Source organism: Pagrus major, chromosome 19, assembly GCF_040436345.1.
Source record: "Pagrus major chromosome 19, Pma_NU_1.0".
NCBI lineage: Eukaryota > Metazoa > Chordata > Actinopteri > Spariformes > Sparidae > Pagrus > Pagrus major.
In genome coordinates, this window is record NC_133233.1 from 11144880 (window position 1) to 11167209 (window position 22330).

The 22330-nt window shown below is 39.7% G+C and overlaps 1 protein-coding gene across 1 annotated transcript in view; it reads right to left on the bottom strand.

The window, feature by feature from the left end:
• Nucleotides 1-22330, bottom strand: part of LOC141014519 (guanine nucleotide exchange factor VAV3) — a 102080-nt gene that overhangs the window by 44351 nt on the left and 35399 nt on the right. Inside the window, exons 3-10 of the mRNA XM_073488344.1 lie at nt 10524-10582; nt 10176-10241; nt 7200-7308; nt 5833-5934; nt 4196-4264; nt 3238-3341; nt 2874-2973; nt 2508-2603 (exon numbers count right to left, since the gene is read on the bottom strand). Of these exons, the coding sequence (XP_073344445.1) occupies nt 2508-2603; nt 2874-2973; nt 3238-3341; nt 4196-4264; nt 5833-5934; nt 7200-7308; nt 10176-10241; nt 10524-10582 (705 nt within the window). The remainder of the gene's footprint in view (nt 1-2507; nt 2604-2873; nt 2974-3237; nt 3342-4195; nt 4265-5832; nt 5935-7199; nt 7309-10175; nt 10242-10523; nt 10583-22330) is intronic.

Here is a 22330-nt window from a genome sequence, read left to right on the forward strand (position 1 = left end):
CTCTCATATTGTTGGCCTCAAACAAAATACTCCCAAAAAAAGTATTTAATATTGCACAATGTGACATCACCTACTGGAAACCATGTATATTCAGACAGCTGGATTTACAAAGTCAAATATCACAATTGTTAACATTTCCAAACACACTTAACAAAATAACAGTTAAACAACACACTGAGACCACCAGCTCTCCCTGCAGTGTGGCTGACCGGTCCAAATGAACCTCCACACCTATGCAGACACACATTTTTCTTTTCACCAGGAGGAATGCTGCTGCTTTTCTTTTCATCAATGCAGATCACAGCAACCCCACATGTACTGCACATTAAACATAAGACACCTTCAACCTCTTTGACTTCTCCTGTGCAGGTAGTGTGTTAGACTCAAAGGATCGGCCATGCTAGAATCACAGACTATTACATGCAATCTCTTGAAATGGATCATAAAGAAGTGCTCCGAGGCATTTTGGATCAAAAATATCTAAATGTTTCCATCTTTCAGTCACATGTTTGTAATTTCTCACTGACTTTGTCCCAAGTTTCCACAGCCTCACTGGTGCTTCACAGTTTAGATTCTCACTTCTCTGCCTGCTGCTCTCTCTTTCAGTCCTCACTTCACTCTATCTATTTTCTCTCTCCTCGTTCTGCATTGTCTCGATCAGATGACAATAATTTGCGGGTCATCTCAGACTGACTGTCACAAGGAAGCTACAGAAATAGAAGAAGGGAGTCTCGGAGGCTGAAGGACGAAGGGAAGGGGAGGAGAAGGAAACGTGATCAACAGCACCACCCAGTGACAGCGAGCCCCCCCTGCTCGTACAGTCTGATTGGCAATGATGGAGGCTTTGATGAATCTAACCCTCCCTGATGGGGCTCTGTCACTCACTGACAGTCATCTATAAAGTGAGTGAAGACTTTTAACTTCTAGTTTCTGTCCAGCTTTGATCATTTACAATGACAGTGATGGACATTATATACAGCTGGGAAGAGGAAGTCAAAGTCCTGCTCTTCAGATTTTAAAGAAGTGGATAGGACGGATCAGCAAAATAGTAACAAGTAACCGTATAAGTAAAAGTATTCATGATGCTGAAACAACCTTTTCAAATATGTTATTATTATTTATGTGTTGACATGTAACGTTGCAGCTGGTTGTGTCTCGAAACTTAACATTACTGCAGTAGATGTGCTGAGTAACCTCTCACTGATCATCCACTGTGTTGCACTGGTGCTTCATTAATACAAATACTGTGCACACATTTGTCTTTGGCAAACTAAAGGAGACACTGAGGTCATTTTTTTGTTTTCTAATGCTATTAAGAAGGTAAGAGGACATAACAGGAGGGACACTGGCTCATGGTCATACTTTCATCAAGGACAGACAGCAGATGTGTATGTAGCAAGTATGAAATAATAGTCTTAATAGATTTTTTAAAGATAACATGATGTAGTTACTGTTATTGTAATTAGTGTAATAACAGTTACAGGAAACATCTGTTCAATATGACATACAAATAAAATATGATAATAATAGTACATGCATTTATATGGTCAGGAATAAATAAATAACTTAATAAATAGATGGTAATTGCAATTTTAGTGTACGGACGCTGTGAGGGACTGAAAGCAGGTGAAGTATGTGGAGGTGGGGGACTGATGTCACCTGCAGGAGGGGGAGGTTGTTACCTGGGTGAGGATTTGTCTCTGTATGTATGTAAGACCGCTGTCATACTGGTGTGTAGAAACTTGAAGCTGTCTTCAATGTGAATGTGTGAGTGGTATACGTTGGTTTGTGTTACAAGAAGGTGTCAATGGGTTGTTAACAGGTTATTTCTTTTGTTTTATCTGAGTAGGATTGTCTCTTCAGTGAATGTTAAGGTGACGGGTTGTTCATATATTCTGTCGGTGGCATTTGCAGACTTTTTATGCATTCATTTCTGTTTGGAAACTATGTTTGTATGGTTTCCTTTGTTATGCACAAACAAATAAGCAGCTACAGTTCTGACTTTTCATTTTGTCATTTTAACTATACGTCAAAATGCAGGAAAAAATACCAAGAAACACTCGCCTGATAATCAATCAACATATTACTGCAGTTCTAACTAACTAGTCAAGGTTGAAAAAAATATTTTTTCACTAATTATACACAGAAACACACACAAAATAGTAATAAATCTATAGTACATCCTATTTACATGTAACGCAATTTTGTAACTTGTTTTTATACTGTTTTTCATTGAAAGCATGACATTTAAACCACTAAAGATACTGATGGTTCAAAGTTTTAAAGAAATCATTAAGCGGTCCCCAGATATAAATGTAATATTGTGTGAAAGCCCCACATACATGTTGAAAAGGTGGACTCCAGATGGTTTCAAACATCTGTGCCATACCTTTCCAACATTCACAGCACTAATTGGAGGCTATGGCTTTACACTGTTATGACGTGCCGGCTTTATGACTGCAGTGGAACAGAAATAGCAGAGCACAGTATATGCAGGAGTACTGCACCTGCAGGAGGAGGTGATACTTCAAGACTCGCTGCATAGGAACCACGAGCAGATCCCTCAGTGTGAACCTGCCGTAGTTGGCTCTCTTTGAACATTCCTGTAGGGAGACAACAAAGAAAGATGACATATAGATCTTCTTATAAATCATATATATATAGACGCTATCAACAAAGCAGCCAGAGTGTGTACAGGGCTTTATCTAACATTTTCAGCGGGTTTCAATTTAAAAAACAAGGGCTTGGTTCAACTGATGTGTCATCACCTGCAATGCCTCAGGTACACACTTGAGGGCATGCTCTGACCATTCTGAGACTGTTGAGAAATGACCATACAAAACTACCATTTCCAGACACCAAAACCATTTTACCTCCAGCTTCATGCGTACGTCCTCTCTTTCTTTGCAGATGTTATCCAGAATGGCGATGGCTGATTCCACATGGCTGCAGTATTTCCCATAGATCAACAACCTGAGACATGAAGACACAGTAAGAGGACTGGAGACAAGGCCAAGGTACCTACACTTACAGTATGTCTGTATAATCTCAGATGTAATTGGAGTTCAAACCTACTACCTGACTGAATTGGACGTAACTGGTCAGAAACAATATTAATGTGAATGCGAACAAAGACGCCTGACATTACAGCACCCCACATATTAAAGCTACAGAGCACTTTATAGGAGCTTTACACAAATTTTTAGAGAAGAAGATGTTATAAAGTTGATTGTGTACTTCTCTTTGGAAGTGATGAAGATCTGGTAAAGGTTTTGGGCACTTCTGTGGTGGACTGAGTCTTGGATTTCCAGCAGTAAACATTTGTGGACTTTAACCAGTTCCTGAAACACAACAGCAAAGATCCTTTAGTGTCAATGAAAGTTTATTTTATGATCAATCCATGAAGTTTTTAATGACAAGAAAATAATGACAAATGCTCATTGCGATTTTCAAAAGCCCAGGATGATGCCATCAAATTGTTTTGTTCACCAAATAGTCGAAAACCCCAAACATATTCTGTTTATTATCTAATTAAACAAAGAAAAGCAGCGAATCCTCACAACTGGGAAGCTGGAAATTTGGAAATATTTGATTAGCAGAATGGCAAAGTTATTTTAAAGTTTGTTCAGTTATGCCAACGGCACCATCTTAGTTAAAACGGTTTTAGTTAAAATGTTTTTTATAATTTATGTCCCCCTTAGGATGTATTGCAATTATTGCAATGTATTAGCATTTAGGTCGAAGCACCTAGAAGTGGTAAATATAGGATTAAACCACCATTGCTGATGAAAATCCTCCATGAATCAGGCATTAATGTACACAGACAAGGTCATGTTATATTCTCACAGTTACCTTCAGTAAACTTGTAGATTTCTCTGTGTTTGAACATTGTTGGAAACATTTGGGGAAATATAAGTAAACAACTCAACAAAATATATAATGAAGATCTAGTCGTTTTCTTCAATGCAGAAAAAATCCCTGTTTCAAATGAAAATATTCATATTGAAAGTAACGAAACTGAGAGTGTGGATCAATAATAACATCTATATTTCATCTATTATTTACACCTGTGCTTTTCCTACCTGACAAGTTAAACTGTCCTCATTGAAAAAGGCCCTTCAATAAAGAACTTTGTGACCCCATGTTGACCACCCAGTTGGATTATTACAGGTGTAAAGTCGAGACGATGACTTACCGGGATATTCACAAACAGCTTTTCCATCTCGGCCATGGATAAAAACATATTGAGGGGCGTCATAAAGTGCTGCAGAGAGGGAGAGAGAGAGAGAGAACACAAGAGAATGAAGCTCGTCCCCTCCAGAGTAAGAGTGGGAAAGTCATTTTGCGAGGAGCTATTATATTATAGGGCCAAGTTGCAAAGAGCTGCAGTCAGCGAAAACAAGGAGGACTGTCTGGGTCACGACAATAATCTCATTTTCAGAGTTTGCAATTTAATGATTTCCTCTCCGAAAAAAACTCCCCCCACATAGTCACCTCTACATCTCAAAGGAGCGGGCGAGCACAAACTAAACTCCGCCATCCACTTCATATCGAAAGTCATCTACTGAGATACTCCGCTGGGAAATCTGGCAAGGTCTTTTTCCAGACGTGAACGTACACAAGAGGGAGAAGACAAGTGGCTGTGGCTGGGGGGTAAGAGACGGCGGGGCCTCCCACAGTCCTGCAAAAGTGCAGGGTAAGGTGGAAAACATCCACGACAAAAGGGTTTTCTCATAGTTTTTGGTCTTTTGGTGCAGTTTGTTGTAAGTAGTGTTGGGATTACTTATTACCCACTACTAATTTCAAAAATAAAAATGTTTTCTTTCGCTCATTCCTCTCTGGGGCTACGTATTTGTTACAAAACTCATTATTTTTTTCCATTATACCCCAAAACAGGTCATTACAGTCAGTCAGCTTCACATATTGCAAGTGATAAGGAGGCTAAATTGATTTCTAGCACTCTTGTCATACTTTTACTGCATAAAATCTACGTAGTGGGACTTTTTCCACACGAAGAAATGCAACTTTTTCTTCATTCAAGCTGATGTATGAGCTCAAATCAACTTGAATTAAGAACAATTCATTTTATTTTACCTACTCAGGAGAAAATGCAATTTTGATTGGTAATTTGTAATTTGAATTACCTGTGTAGTTGTTATTATGATAAGTAACATTACTGATTGCCATTCAAAACAACTCTGCCCTCGGGGTTGGACATAATTCAGTCTGTCAAGAAAGCTGGGAAATCAAATAATTCATCACACATTGTTATTAACTTTAAATGTTAGTACTTGTTACTTACGGAGTTTACAAATGTGAGGAGATGTGTGATTATTAAAGTGATATATATCGTTCAGCTACACTAATTTAGATTAAATTTTTTCTTTTAGGTCTTTCCTCTTTTTGTACTTTTTCCATGTGAAATACTAAATAGTTTTGCCTCTTTGACCTCCATACTTACAATATGTCAAGTTTAGAGAAGAAAATCACTCTTTAGTTGAAGACACTGCTTTATTTTGAAGGAGTCATCACCCAAAAAGTTTGGGAACCAATGATCTAGGTAACATCATTTGTAAGATTTAACAACAAATCTATAAACATACTTGGCTACAGTGACTTGTGTTTAAAATCTTAACTCTTGTACATGTTTCCATGCACCGTCAGCACACAGAGGTTTGCATTCTCTACATTTAATATGTATAATATAGAAGAAGAATTATTTGCGTCAATTCAACAAATATATTCAGCACAAAGATTTGTACTTTGCGCCATTTGTGACATGATGAAGTGATAAGATGAATGACTCGACCCTGTTAGTCAGTAAGTCAGTACCTTCTCTATAGACTCCAGGGTCTCAGTGTATTTCTCCTCTGTCTGCTGGATCTCTGTTAGACAGCAGCTCCTGATGTCGGTCTCTGCCTGCTTCTGGAACGCCTACACACATACACACACACACACACACACACACACAAACAAACACACACAGGGCTGTTACTATGTGTCAACGCTGTGGGCTGACAAAGTGTTGAGTCTTTGACCAGATGTAGTCTGTACAACCCTTTGAGCAAGGTCAGAGATTCACACATGCTCGCTGGAGCGTATGCCAATTCTGACAGATTATGAGGGACCATTAGAAATTATAAGGAGGGTTAAATTACAGTTAACTTCATACATGGCAAAGTGACACAATTCCAAGCATTTGCAGTTTGAATGGTGCTAAAAACAGATCAGAAAATATCAAGAGAGTAATATAGTAAGTAATATTAAAAAAATAATAATAATAATAACTGATATTGACAAGTTTAAGCTTAAATATATAGAATTTTAAGAGTCAATTAGCATTTGAAACATACACAGATACTTTGAAACTCAAGGTTGATAATGCTTTCTTCATTTCTGTTTAGTTTCACTAACCAGAATTATAATAAACGTAATATAACCATATTAAAAGTTCATTAAGGTTGTACCTTAAAGCTCCACAAAGCAATTTTACACAGTAGCAGCCCATAAAAGGCAACAAGACATCATTTTCCGGACTTCAGTTCCTAGATTTAGCGCTAATTATGAACCTAAAGCTAGCAGCCGATTAGCCATTTCAGCACAAAACTCTGTCCAAAGATGTCAGCCTACCTGCACCTCTAAAGGCTGAGAAATTAACGTGTTATTTCTTGTTTGTTTGAAACCATACAACAACTGAAGATGAAAAACAACATGTAGACGTTTTATTTTAGTTTTACAATAGTGTTTGCCTGCAACTTCACAGGAACATGACTCCAGGAAGTCACCGTGCTAGTCCAGTATAACCCCATGTAAAAAAAGACAACTTGTCTTTTTCAGACTTCAGTTTGGTATAGATTAAATAAACGAGATATAGACTACTGTATTGTGTTACTGAGGGTGCGTTTAAAAATGCTGGTAGGCAGATTTTGTTACTTTTGCGCAGAGTCGTGCTAGCATCCAGCATTTATGCTAGGCTAAATGAATCTGCTCGATGTAGCTTCATTTTTTGTTAACATACAGACGTGAGAGTGGTATTAATCTTCTTTTCTCCCACTCAGCAAGAAAGTAAACACTTATTTCACAAAATGTCAAACTATTCCTTTAATAAAGATGGTGACCGAGCATGAGCCAAACTGAGTCAACCTGTGTCAAGGAGGCGGAGTAAAGCTGTGGGTGAAGTCAATGAGATGAGTACTGACCGGAGGAGGGACGGCTTCTGTCTTCATCAGGTCCTCATAGATCTCTCCTCCATCCTCATCGTCATACACGCAGTCATACAGGTCCTCCTCATCCTCCACCCCCTTCTCACTGCAGCACACCACAGAATATGTTACTGACATTACGTGACATCACACTGCTGTTTGATCCCGAGCTTGACTGTGAGTGGTTAATGGTTTTTACTCCACATGAAAGGGTTCACACAAAAACATACACAGTTCTGGTTTTACAGAGGTGGATTTAAATGCTATAGTACTATAGACTACAAATCTTGTTAGTCAGGGACGACACTTAATCCAGGGCTGTGAACGTGTCTCAGAAACACACACACAGGTTTAGACTTTCATGTGTGACGCCACAGACCTGTTCTGACTGCTCACATCTGAGCCAATTACTGCACCTTAGCAACTGGGTGAACATGGCATGTCGCAGTGCCTGTGTGTGTGTGTGTGTGTGTGTGTGTGTGTGTGTGTGTGTGTGTGTTTGTTCTTTTTATATATGTACCTAAGAAGCAAATGTTCTCAGGAGGAGAAAAACATGAGGACAAAAATGTCAAAGAGGGACATCTACACAGGAATATAAAGGACTAGGTATGTTAGGGTGAAGAATAAAGGCTGAGGTGAGGGGTGAGGATTAAGCACTAAGGACTGGGTAGGCAGAAACTCCTTCAGTCGGACTCTGGCACACAGGCCTAACAGGAAGCCTCTGAACCATGGCCAGTAATATTAATATACTACGGTTCTGGGAGACTGGCCAATAATATGAATGATGGGAAAATACTGCAGAATGTCAAATGATCCATATGTTCCTGGCACATAATATAGTTTAGGTGAGTCAGATCAGTTTTGTGCAGATTATTGGTGTTTAAATAATAACCGGCAGCAGGCACTGCTGGTCTTATTTGCATATAAAGAAAAAGTAGCAAGTTATAACTGCACTCATTGTACAGGAGGAAGAAATAACCCTGAAATTAAGCCAAGAACAAAAGACACAAGTCCTAAAGACATCAATATATAGTAGAGCCCGACCAATATATCAGTTGGCTGATATTGGCCTATCACAGATACATGAACCAACAATATACTATACAAATGAACCAACAACCGATTGATACAAGGTTTCCGATATGAAAACCTTTTCAGAGATTGCAATAAAGAAAAAGATGCTGGGTAAACTTTATGATTCTTACATTTTCAGATGTGTGTATATGTCTTTTATACGTTCATTTATCTAATTAAATGTGATTTGGTATGACCTCCTCTCCCAGCCATCATATAAAACTGCTATTATTGCAACTGTGTTATATCAGCCTTCCAAAATCCACTGTCGGTCAACCTCTATTATCTACCAGAGCAATGTCATAATACTGTTGTAGGAGTTGTGTGTTTGGACCTTGGTTGGCAGACACATTGTTTACATTTCCAAAAGTTCACTGTTGTGGTTGAATTTTTTCCCTTATCTTCTTCTGCCTCACCATGCAGGGAGGATGAGGGAGTTGAGGCTTGAGGCTGACTCATCTTCTGGTTCACTCAGAAATGCATCATGTTACAGGATATAAAGACGCTGTGGAGCTGAGTTTAAAGGCCCTGAAATGTTTTCATCAACTTCTTACAGTGAGTAAGAACAGTTGTGGTTTTTTTCCACAAGACACATATTCAGATTTCTGTTTCAGTTTTCTCTCTCTGCTCGTTTCACTGGCTTGAAGTCGGCATGTTGGCACACTGACAGTATCTTATTTAGTTCTTAAGATGCAATGTTATGAAGAAATTCTTGAGATTTGAAACCAAGTTTTAGGGGCTCAAATATAGTACTTTTAGAATATAAAACACTTCCAGCGCGGGGCGATTTCCCACTGGTATTTAAATTTACGGGAGGGAAAGGTGATAAATGAAACTGGAAACTGGTAGTGAAGCCCTCCCGTTGGATGAACGTGTTTATTTCTGTGTTCACGTGTTTCTGTCCATGTACAACTGACGGGAGTTGAGAGCAGAGCGCGGCTCTGTTCAGTGTGATCCAAGCAGCCACTTTCACCTCTCATCCACTGCTGGCTGCTGTCAGGCTGCTGTTTTCCTTTGTCACCTCTGACTAGGAGCTGTCAGCGCTGAACACAGACCAGAGCACCGTGTCAGTGCAACAGCACTTTTACTGAATGATTATCTGTCTTCACCCACTTACTTTACCACACAAGTTACAGTGACTCTGCCCTTAAAATGCAACTCAACACCAATCCTGTATTTTTCAAATAACTGTTAATGGTTTTTGTTTGGATCCAGGAAGTTACATTTGACTCCAGGTCACCAATATACAAATAAAAGCCTTAATAAAACAAAAGTAAAGCTCCAATGCAATGTTTTGACAAGCATGTGCAATTATTATGAAAAGTGTTGGAAGGAAAAATATTGGCATAAATATGTGCATAAAATATTACAAACTATATTGCTTCAACAATCCCACTCACAGTCAGGTCTCCTAACAACTTTCAGATTGAGTTTATGCTGCTGCATTGCATTTAGATAAAGGGCTTGGCAAGGTATTGTGCCAGGAGTCCTGTTTGCAGTGTAGGTGTATTATATAATGTTACGATTTTGTTCCTTGTTCACTTTAAAAAGTGAAAAAAATGCATGGCTTTTTGTTTTTATGAAGTTACTTTAGAATAAAATGATTGAAAACATTAAAACCTAAGAAGGTTATCTCATCATACGTGAAGTGCCCAAAAAAAGCCGACAGGATTTCTGGTTATCTACAGAAAGAGTCTGGCGAATGCATGCTGAAAGCCCTGCAGGAGATGGCTGCCTTCCAGTCAACACCCAGGGAACAAATGTTGCCCGCGCCCACAACAGCCTGTTATTTTTAAACGGTAGGGAAACGAGACTAAATGTCAAGATTGAAATGAAGTTGTTGTTAAAATCCTCAAAAAGCGTGTAAAAGAGGAAGGTATGGGAGGAGAGGAGACATACTCTATGAGATCCTCCAGGTGGTTGTAGATATCTTCATCTTCAACACTCTCCTCCGATGGAAAGGGCCTTTAAAGGGATAACAGAAAGCATTATCTGTTAGTCATGTCATCATTATATACCCTGCTGTAGGCTAAATTTAGTTTATTACACGTATTTTGAACAAGGAGCATGCAGAAAATACATTAGTAAGACAAAACGTTTGCCCATTAATGCAAATGGACCAACAACCAATTGATATGCAGTATCGTAATGAGTTGCATTTGATTTTATATAAATTTATATAAAACATGATCAGAAAGCATATTGTTTCATATCTTTAAAAAATAAGTGTAATGTGTTGTATCATACCTGATTCCAGTTTGTTGTGTGATCGCTGTGTGGGAGAGTTTAGATAGTGTTTCCATAACCTGCAATGGAAATAAGGGAAAAAAATGTGTAAATCATTTGTACATTACAGTATGCAGCCTGGGGGGAAGATGTGTTACTGATATGGGACTCTGTAATTTGGGTCTTGGTGCTTTTTGTAGTGCTGCATTTCCAAAAGGAGACACATGGGGGCAGCATTCTCAAACACTACAACCATCAAGTCTCACAGGCCAACCAATTCTGAAATATCAGTCATTAAAATATATAATAAAAGAAGATTGATTCAGTGTGTTTTAACGTCTCCATGAGGCAAATTCTGTGTTGAGTTGAACCTAAAATCAGAATCCTATTCACATATATTTAGAAAGTTGAGGCGTTGAGGTGTTAAATGTTGCCGCGGCGAAAACGTGACTCATTGCACACAGTCATCAGTAAGCAGTACAGTCGCAGCAGAGGACAGTCACATGAACTGATCACTAATTGATCGTGCTGTGAAGTTAACTGCGTGCTCTCGTTGGTTGACATGATTGCTATTAGTATGACATGCAATTTCACGCTGCTGTGCATAGTGCTGCCATTGCCCTTGACCCTCTGCATGTGTGTGTGTGTGACCTGCTTCCCTAATAATCTTCACTGAACTCCCCTGCTGCATGAACGATACAGCTTTATTATCTGAGTCGACGCGCAGCAGGGGGCTCGGTTCATTCACGCCTAGCAACCTGGCGGACGGCCCACAACCCTCTTTTTTGTGGGTCATCCGTCCGCTGGCATACCAGGCAGCGGCATGCGGATGAAAACGCACATTCGCACACACAGATCACAGATGTAGTGTGGATACATCTGGCCTGGAGCACTGAGCTCTCAGAGATCAATACTGATCACACAACTGGCCTTTTCCCTTCCCCCACCAGTAAATAGAACAAACGGCGGTTCACAAAGGACAGAGAGGGACACAAACATGTTTCTGCTCACATCTTTTAGGCTTTAAACTACACTACTGTACAACACGGGAACTGATAGCATCATATGTTGTGTGTTACTGATGTAAAATTAATGTTCATCCGATGAAGGCTGCTTTAATTTGATGGACTTTAGCTGCTCAGTCTCAGTATTCATTGTTTTTTTATGTGAGGGATCCCTGATTTAAGGGTCTCTAATACAAGAGTAGACCAGTGTTGATCAATTGCCCGATATGTAATCAATCAAACTGTGTCACATCTATCAAACAGAAACTGACACTCCATAGTTCATAAATCTGTCTGACTTTGACGGAGCACTTTATCGTCACAGAGACATCAGACGCATCAGAGGCAGCAGTGCATCAGTAACACCATGAAACGAGCTGAGTTCATTAGTTGTAGCTTCTGATCAAAGGGACGTGGTGAGCAGCTGAGCAGTGGGCGGGTGCAGAGCCGTGTTTGTGACAGAGCTCCATGCAGCCCAGCAGCAGCGGGGCTTGATTGCACATCACAGGAGGAGACAGCAGAGGTGCATTTATACAGCGTGTTTAAGTCTTTTTTTAGTTTCCTTGACAGGGATGCCACTAACAGTTATTTTCGTTACTGATGAATCTGCTGATTGCTTTCGTGGTTAATCAATTTAATCGTATAATGTAAAAGAAAATTGTGAAAAATGTTCATCACAGTCTCCCAGAGGCCAAAGAGACGTCTTCAAATCGCTTCTTCTGTCCAACCAACAGTCCAAAACCCAGAGACTCTTCATTTACTGTCATAAATAACAAAAAGCAGAAAATCCTTTTATTTTAGAAGCTAAAACCAGCAAATGTTTGACATCATTCTTCTGAAAAATGACCCGACATTTAATCGATAACCAAAAGAGTTGGCAACTATTTTCTTTCAATCGACTAATCAATTAATGGACTAATTTCAGCTCTACTCGATACAGGACAGATACCTTATAACGGATCGCTCTGGAGGATCCTTTCTCTGAATCAGATACAGATTGATTTTTTTAAACCAAAGAACAGGAGCTGGTGGTTAATTTCTCAGCTGTCAGTTTAGTCTCTGATCTCTGACTCTCTCATTTCGGTCACAGCAGCTAGACGGTAAGAGTACAATGTCTAGTGAGATTGAAACAATGAAAGTTTCAGGTTAGCATCATCTACCCAATAGAAAAGATTCATTTGAAGATCAGCATACCAGTCCAGGTGCAATTCTGTTCAGAGTTTCTTGTATGCTTTTGATCAAAAATATGCACAACTCTTCCATCTCTCATACATAAAAAACAGCTCATTCAGGATAAATGTGCCCAAAGGTTACTTAAGAGTATTGCTGTGCAATAAGGAAACTTTCTTTTGACGTGTTTCATTAGAAACAAGAAGCAAAACTAACACCTATAGAGCCCATATAGAGGTGTCAAACTAACAGCTAAGCACAGATTGTCCTGAAGCAGCAGCCTGGAAGTTAACCAACCTCTGATATCACTGTGCATGTGATACATACATCAATCCAGTGATTAGACACTACTTTTGCAACATCTCAACCTTGCATTAACAATCAACTCAGCACACAGTGAGCGTTGTGATCAGAAACTAAAACCGTCAATGGCAGTGCTGCAATCCAAACACAATGAATATGTGCAGATACCATTTCTGAGAGCATCCTCCAAAATTCAAAGACATTCTTCCTCCCTTCAGTTATTTCCAATCCTCACACAGTTAATCAGAGTCGACAGAGTTCTCGCTCAATAAATGAATGAAGGGCATGACATACGGAGGCCAGTTGGCAGGTACAACATGTCCAAAAGCTGGAGATCCACTGCGTGCTGCTGAACAGAGTTCTGGAGGCTTTCCAGTTTTAGCTGGCAGGCGATTTTCGGGGGACGAGTCGTAGTGTAGTTGTGCTTTTTGGCTTCACTGAAGACATGAGTCACACACACATTCGCAACAAAACTGACCATCTGCACACAGCCAAGAAGACTTTCTGAAGACTCACAAGTATTACAGCCATCAGCGGTCGAACCACTAATAATAGAAATGTCAAGAAAATGTTCACCGAGCAAATGAGAGGTTTAAATTTCAACATGCTTCATTTCAGTCAGCAAAGCAAAAATAAAAATGATTACTACTGTTGACTTCAGCTGAATTAGGCAAGATGTAAAAATACATCATGATTCAACTGTCACAAGGACTCCAATGCAAGACTTGTACAGTATCTGTTTTTTAAAGCTGCATCGAGCAGCTATGAAACCGGCATTAAAGAGCTCAAAGGCGATAAATTAGATTGGGTGTCCAGTGTCTGCACATGCAGCAGAGGTCACAGGCTCAGCAGCCACGTAGCAGAGGAGTGGTGATGCAGGGACCCTTGGCCCTTTGATGGAGGTTATTAAACCTGTCCTGTCTGACCACAACTGCACCGCTGGATCTAATGATTCACAGGACAGCAATTAAAGCAGGATGAGGGATGTGTCTGCACAGATGAAAGGGAGACGAGTACACACTGCGTACACACTGTGTGCTCGTCTCCCTTGCCTCCCTTTCATCACTGTGGGGACCCGCCTTCCAAAGAGGGACAAGATGCAAGTCCACATAAGGTAAATCATTAGGAAATGAGGAACTGAATATAGATCTCTTTGTGTGTACGTGTGAGAGAGAGAGAGAGAGAGAGAGAGAGAGAGACTGTGGTTGTGTGTCACTCTCATTGTGTGGACCCGCCTTCCTTATGGGGACAAAACACAAGTCCCCATAAGGTAAAAGGTAAAATGTAATTTTAAGGTGAGGACTTGGTTGGGGGGGGGGACAAAAACCCCAAATGGGAAAAAAGAAGATGTCTGGGTCAGTGGTTAAGGTACGGGTTAGAGATGGCTGGGGGTAAATCTCCAGGAAATGATGGTAAGTCTGTGTAAAGTCCCCAAAAGTGACATAAATCAACATTTGTGTGTGTGTGTGGGGGTGAGTGGGTGGATAGATGTGTGTGTGCGTGTGCTTGGATGCAGGTGCATGTCAGTAGCAATCTGTCTGCTCTAACTGAATTTCATCCACACTGTATTCCTTTCTACATTGACAGTACGTTTTGTATCATCATAATTTTACACTTTGGAAAGTGGAAACAGCTTTGACATCAATTATACTGTGAAACACTTAAAATGCTCCACTGAAATCCAGATAATATACTGTACACAAAATGTTCACTTCTAATTTTGCAATAATATGTTCAGTATCCTCACACTGCGATGCCGCTGGTCGGATTTTAAATGGGGCTACATCAAACATGGATGACAGTTTTACAGTTTTCACAGGAAGATCAATACTGGCCCCATATTTCAGTCTACAAAGAGCAGTTAGTAATGTTATTCTCAGGAAGCACAAGAAGACAGACTTATATCTGCTATTGACATGCAGAACCACTGATCAGCTCCTCTGTATTTATTCTGAGACGTCCTTCACAGTCTCTCATGGCAGAGGGCACCTCAGGAAAAAGGCATTTTAGATGTATAACGTGCCAACAGCTTTATTGGTTTCACACACAGCTCAGCATGCTGTCCCAGTTTCCTGCACGCCTCTTTGATTCGTCCATTCTGTGGCTCTTTTTATTTTATTTCCATTTTTTTCTCTAAATTACTGATTGCCGGCTAAAAATAGAGATCGGTTAGGTAATCCGGAGAAACACATATATATGGAAATACCATTTTTTTTATTTCCAAACCAATAAAGATAACACTTTGTTCCTGTTTACAGTAATTGAGGTCATCTACCCACTTACAGATTACGAATCAGTGCAGAAAATGGTGCTTAACTGCCGCATTTCACAGGAAAACAAACTGTCAAAATTAAAAACACTCAATTAGCTCTAAAACCTTTTGGGTTGTACGGAGGACTGAAACTGCTGATATCAAAATTAGATAAAGAAATAAATAAATGGCTCAATGAGTAAATTAAAATGCCATTTAAAGCACCAAAATAACACAAAAAAATAAATGTAGGCATTAATTGAATTATAAAATGTGACATAAATTGATTATTATTTTTCTGATTTGCTTCTGTATTTATTCCCTACTTAATTTTCCATTTTATTTATTAATATATCCAGTTTTACACATCAATTTATTTACATATTTATTTCTGTTTTTTCTCTTTGCATGGTCCCCCTAATTAATTTCCATATTAACGTATTTTATTTTTACATTTCTTTATGCATTTCTGCTTCATGATGCAAATGAGGGGGCCTATTAATTAATTTATTGATACTTCTTTGTTGATTTTATTTTATTTTGGTAGTTTCAGTCCTCAATAGGGGGGATATGAATCAAAAATGTAAAAAAAAAGAAAGAAATGTCATTCAAAACTATAATTGTGTCTTATTTGCAACAATAACTCTAACTATGATTGTAGGTCAATATTAAGTTAAATATGTGCCTCTGTGCCATTTTACATAATTTTTCTGAACAGCCCCAAGATATCAGACCACTTCACCTCTCCTCGTACATTTTGAAAACAAACCACTCCCAAGGTTCACACGGACGCAGCCCATCTAACTGAGACTGACCAGGGATCAGCTGTTTGCTTTAGGGTTTTGTCACCACCACACGAGATACACCACAAGGGAAACACTCTGGGGGAGGTTGATCCAACCACACCAAAGAAGCAGGTGCGAGAGTACCTTCAGATAGTGTTACCATCATCTGCAGCCCACACTGGCCGTTATTTCAGGGGATTTTCCCACCTGATTGCTTCAGAGCAGTTGATTCAACAATTGCACTTCTTCCTGTCTCCTCATACTTAGCATACTGTATGTGGAATTTAAAGTCTGTTCACTGCTTTAGTTTTCTGCACAAAGACCTAAGACTCACTAAGAGGATGAGTTTGAGAATGTAAAATTCAGGGATGTTCCATTTTGTTTGACCTAAAATTAAAACAAAACTCAACACTCCAGCCTGGCTTCTGCTAATGTACTGCAGTAAAGAATTGTTGGGGTTAAAAATCTCATCTGTAAATGTCTTTTTATTGTAAGTATACATCAAACAACAAAATGTTCACTAACCTTTAAATGCCACTCTTGATAAAACATTTATGTAAAGCAGGAGAGCGAGTCGATAAAGTCGTATTAGCGTTTCGGGGAGAAAACTAAAAAAGCTCCTTGCTAACACACTTTACACATCAAACGTTTTGCTGTTGAAAAAGTTTGGAAATAAGGGACGTTTGAATATTTAACAGCCTCCTCAGCCTGTTGTGCATGGTGACAAACAATGGATGTTAAATTAAAAAGCACAACATTTACATAAAACACACAATTGAGATGGTAAATACAATGCATGCTGGTGTGTGGGTGTGTGTCAAACTAATAGCTTTATGCATGTTTCGTTAGATTGATTATTATTTGTGCATGTATACATGAATGTGTGCGTGTGTGTGTTTGGGAGCATGTCTGTATGACAGATGCAGCCGGTGTATAAAATTCAATCCACATAGAGGGGAGTCAATAAAAACCTGATTGGCTCGGAGAGAGAGACTAGCTAATGTTTGGCAATCACTGCCATGGCTCATTAACGGCCATAATACATAATTAGTGTGTTTGGATATAAAGACGTGTGGCTGTTTGGAATGCGACACACGTTTGCCATTTCTCCTCAGTCTTCATTGCCTGCATCATTTAGTCCACCGCTATCCTCATCAAACACTGCTTCGCGTGCATTATTTCCGCAGTCATGCATATTGTAGAGACAGCAGAACCTCCGAGATGATGACAGTTTAGGTCAGACGATGTCCATACTAAGCCAGCCGAATCTAAGAATAGATCTTTATCTCTGGGTTTTGCTCCTCCGACTGCTAACAGAGGTTTTGGATAAACTCACAGCAGAGGCCAAGCTCATGTTAACATGGTAACACAGTGCCCTAATGTTTCTGCTCACTGGGTAGTAAGTGGGGTGACAGAGATCAGATCCATAACCAGCTGGGAGCTTGATTTCATGCATTGGAAATGTGCCAACTGGGCTGAAAAAGCAGGAAAGATATTAACTACGAATACTACTAGCAGGTAGTGTCAAAGCACCAAACAGGAAGTGGCAAAGCAAAGAGTCTCCAACAACCTCTGACTGAATAGAAATGGTTCAAGAAATGTACATTACAAAGCAGTTGACTTTCTCTCTGAGACGTGCTCCTGAAAAACGTTAGTTGAACCGTAAGTGATTCTCTACTATGTGTATATTCTGCACTTGGACCAATAGCATGGACTTCCAGTTATAGACGGCTTTACATGACTCAAAGTCATGTGAGTCATAAGAACCTTCACTATTTCAAGAACAATCATGGACACTGCAATGTAACCCGACCTCTATTCACTTCAGGTCTTTCTTTTTTTTGTCAAAATAACAATAAAAATAAAGTTTGAATAAAACAGTACAAATACATTTAATGTTTAACCTTGATTTTGTAAATATATGCTTATTCTAAATGTGATGCCAGCAACGTGTTTCAAACAAGTTGGTGCCGGGGCAACAAAAGATGGAGAAAGTTGAGGAATGCTACAAAAACACCTGTTTGGAACATTCCACAGGTGAACGAGTTAACTGGTAACAGGTGATAGTATCATGATCAGGCATGAAAGGGGCATCCTCGAAAGGCTCAGGCAAGGATGGGGCGAGGTTCACCACTTTGTGACACACATGATTGTCTTAAGGATATTACTACATGGGCTCAGGAACACTTTGTCAAATTGCTGTCGGCAAACTAGGCATGCCACAGGAAGGACATTTTCCCACCAGTTAATAAACTCTGAACAACACCGGTGTTACCTATGACAGCACAGGACACTTTACAAAAGACTTTAATGATGCAGTAGTCACATGACGTGCAATTATTTGTCAGTACTAACCGCTATCATTCATCAAAAATGTGTCTACAGAGAAGAACAATGGCCATTTTCTGTATTTTTTCAATCTGAAATATGTCAGGGAGTAGTTTCATTCAGTCTATGGGAATAATGGAAGGCAGCAGACTGCACACCTCCAACTTCTCAGTGAGGTAATCAACTCCTTTTTCCGTCATTAACGTTATCAGGTTCAGTACTTGCATTGGATCTAAATCCGAAATACTGCCAAATAGTTGTGTTTGCCTTTGACACCACATCTTCGCCATCATCTTGTCAGTCAACTCTCCTTACTCTTGTAACCTGAAATCTGACTCCTGATTGGAACTCTGCTGCTTCAGCTGTGTTGAACAGACACTATCAGTAAATAGCTGTAGCATCCATCATCAGTATTAATTCTTTTAAAAAAATAAAAATTAAAAAAAGCGAAAGACAGTGGGCGAGGAAGGTAACTGGTGTATGCCCAAACAGTGTACCACAGCAGTAAACGGAGTTCTTTTGCAAATGATTTCGCTCTGTTTGTATTCACCTTTTACACCACATCCCAACTTTCTTGGAATCTTGAAAGTTGGAACTAAATAAGTCAAAACATGTGAACATGGAGATCAAGTGGGGATAGAGTGGTCTCAGACAGCAGATGGTAACATCAATTTTGCAAACTCTTAGAAATTAACAATGGAGAAAACATTGAAATGACTACAGGCCATCTTTTTTGGCTGTTTCAAAAAATTCTGAAAAATGAAACCATGAAAAATCTTCCTGGCTCAACACTTCCTGCTGCTGAGGTTTCTCATAATCACAAACTTTTGCTCCAGTACAAACATATAAGTTGAAGACCCAGAGCTCCTCACACTCTTCCTTCATCTGTTGAAGTTCACTTCAGTTCAGTTATGTTAACAGCAGTGTAAGCTTTATGACGCTCTACCTCTCTCCCTCCTATTAACTCTATCTCCACAGCATCAGGTCAAAAGCAAGGGCATCAGATCTGTCCAGGTAAATCATGTCAGCCTCCACAGACTACAGCCCCTCAGGACACACACATCCACACTCACACACTTAGTCACACGCACAATCACACCTCTCTAGTATTCAAAGCAGATCCTGAAAGACCTTCACTCCAGCGCTCGCTGAATGTTTTATGTTCACATTAATAAGGGAGCACATCACCCAAGTGATCACACATTTGCATGATTTTCACACACAGACAAACACCGAAACACTTCACAGGAGCATATTCATGTTCCCACGCAGCTTGAGACCTTGATGCACAAACACATCTGATCGGCCAAATCCTCACTCTGCTTACAGGTGAGGTAACTCCAGCTGAAATTCACAGCGTGTGAATCAGCAGGCTGCTCCCAGCTGACCAACAGTCCGACTGTATGACACACATAAAGACAGACTCTGCTGTACAGATTGTAGGCCTGGATAATATAGAGATATTATGTCATTGTGAAATGAGACCATATGATAACTCAGATTTTGAATGTTATTTTATGATATGGCACAAGTGTCTTTTCCTGGTTTTAAAGGCTGCGCTCCAGTGAAGTGAGTTTTCTTAGCTTAGCAGACTGTTCTGCTTATTCTAATATTTGATACTTAATATTTTGTGAAAGTACCAACAGTCATCCAAACAATATTGTAATTGATATTGAGGTATTTTGTCAAAAATATTGTGATATTTAAAGCAATATAAATAATATTATTGACAAAATACCTCAATATCAATCAGAGGGCTTTTGTATGTATTTTATCAGTACGTAACAAAAATAAAATCCAACAAAAATGCAATCATCAAAGTTAATCTGGCTGGTGGCAGCTGGTGCATTTACACATAAATACTGTAATCTGCTAATTATTTTATAATCATTTAATTTTAAAAAGTCATTTTTCAAGCAAAGATTCCAAACAGTACCTTTTTTAGCCTTGTTGAGGATTTCCTCTCGGTTGTCTTACGTCAGAATAAACTGACTTTGTTGAAGTTTTGGATCAATCAGAAAACAGACAGTTTGATGACATCCCCTTGGGCTTTTCAAAATTGTGATGGGCTTTTTTATTTTTTCTGAAAATGTTATATATCAATCAAATGACTGAGAAGATATTTAGTTAGTTGTCACCCTAAAGAAGGAATGGTTAAACTAAAAGCAGTAGAGGCAGAGATCTCCCTACTCAAGCCCTAGACAACCCTGATGACATCACTAAGACATCGTTATGGTTTCTGTCTCAGACTTAAAACAACACAGGACACATACATATACAGCTTTTTCAAAATAAAGCTTATCACAATTACACCAGTCTTCATTTCGATAGAAAGATCCATTTGAGACGGCTTTCAACCATTATTTTGTCTTTCAAAAAAATTATTTTGCATTGCGGTTTACAGTAAAGATTCCTTACACTGCAAGGAAAGCAGAACGGTTTACAAGTACAACTGAGAGTGAAGAGAAAAACTGTGAAAATGCAGAAGAGGCGCTGATTATACTGCAGATCAGGGTCTTAAAGTAATTATGCCAAACTACAGTATGGATGATAAAATGGCAATTGTGCTGTAGATGGTTCTTTACCGATGCAGTTTTCATCCAGATGTTTGTATTATTGTTCGACTTCCTTCATTTCTTTTTATTGTATTGAACAATATTGTTCACACATTGTAATGCAGCTGTTCGCAACAGGCTCGAGAACACATCTGTGCGTGCGGCTCGTGAGAACATCAGCATCACGTAATCATCACCGACTGATATGGAAGAGTGTAATTGTATTAAGGGATTATTTTTTTCCCTTCAGTTCAGCCTGATGACAACTGAGGAGAATCCTCCACTTAGATAGCTTGAGGCCTCCCAGAGCTCCTTGCTATTGTGTTCACTGCTGTTATTACCATTGAATCCACTGCGGCAGCCGCGCTAAAGACATAACCTCATCTCTCCGCCCACTCCCCAACCAAACTTCAACACAATCTCCATTGTTTCATCACGCTGACATGACGATCTCATTCCCTCGCCGCTGAAACACTATCCTACAGTTAACTGAGGATGAAATGAAGCAAACGGGGAGAAGGAGTCTCCCTGAGGGGCATTTCAGGCGAAAATATAAACTCTGTTTTTAAGAGTCTTTCAAACAACCACTGAAGAGAAGTTATCGGGATACTGATTTCAGCTCCTTGTAGACTCATTTAGAGAGCCAAGACTTGAAAGACTTGCCAAAACCGTAACCAAGTGTAAGAGCAAGTTTGAGTGGGTTGTCTGCATTGTAAACGGTGTCCTCAGGCGGTCAGTGAAAATCCATATGGACATTCCTCAGGAATTTTTTCCTCCTTCCCGGAGCCTTTGATCCTGCTGTGTCAGTCATGGACCTGTACGTTTTGGTTTTAGCGGGCCCTGTCTCACCCCATGGGACCTTCTGAGTCACAAGAGGGGATAACCAAATGTTGGAATCAGTTATGGGGATTACTGCTCTACAATATGTCATACAGCTAAATTCTATACTTAAACAGGAGCTTTGCTGCAGCATACACAAATGAACAATGGTAAACTTCTCTCCATTTTGCCTGCACCAACAGTATCAACTACAGAGTGTTGTTCTGCACTTTGTAGGCCCTTGGAGAGCTGCCCCTCACTTGACCCAAGAGGGAGAGAGAGTCTCACCAAACTCCAATCAAACTGTCTAAACAAGGCTGTAGCAGTATCATTGTGTAAGACTTGCTATCTTTCTTTGTTTTGGGCTGATTTTTAAAATCTCGCTGGACTGACTGCAGTGGATTCAGATCAACTGTGCGCAGGGTGGTGAGACTGACTCCTAGTTATTGAGTGGAAGCAGCTTGGGGCATTTCCCTCCCAGCCAATCATGGTGTGACGATGCCCTTTTGTAAAGGCCTAAGAGAGGTGGGGAATGGCACCCAGGTGGCTCTCACTCTCATTCTGACTCTGTCCCTCTCTCATTCTGGATCTGTCCCTGACTCACAGCAAACCT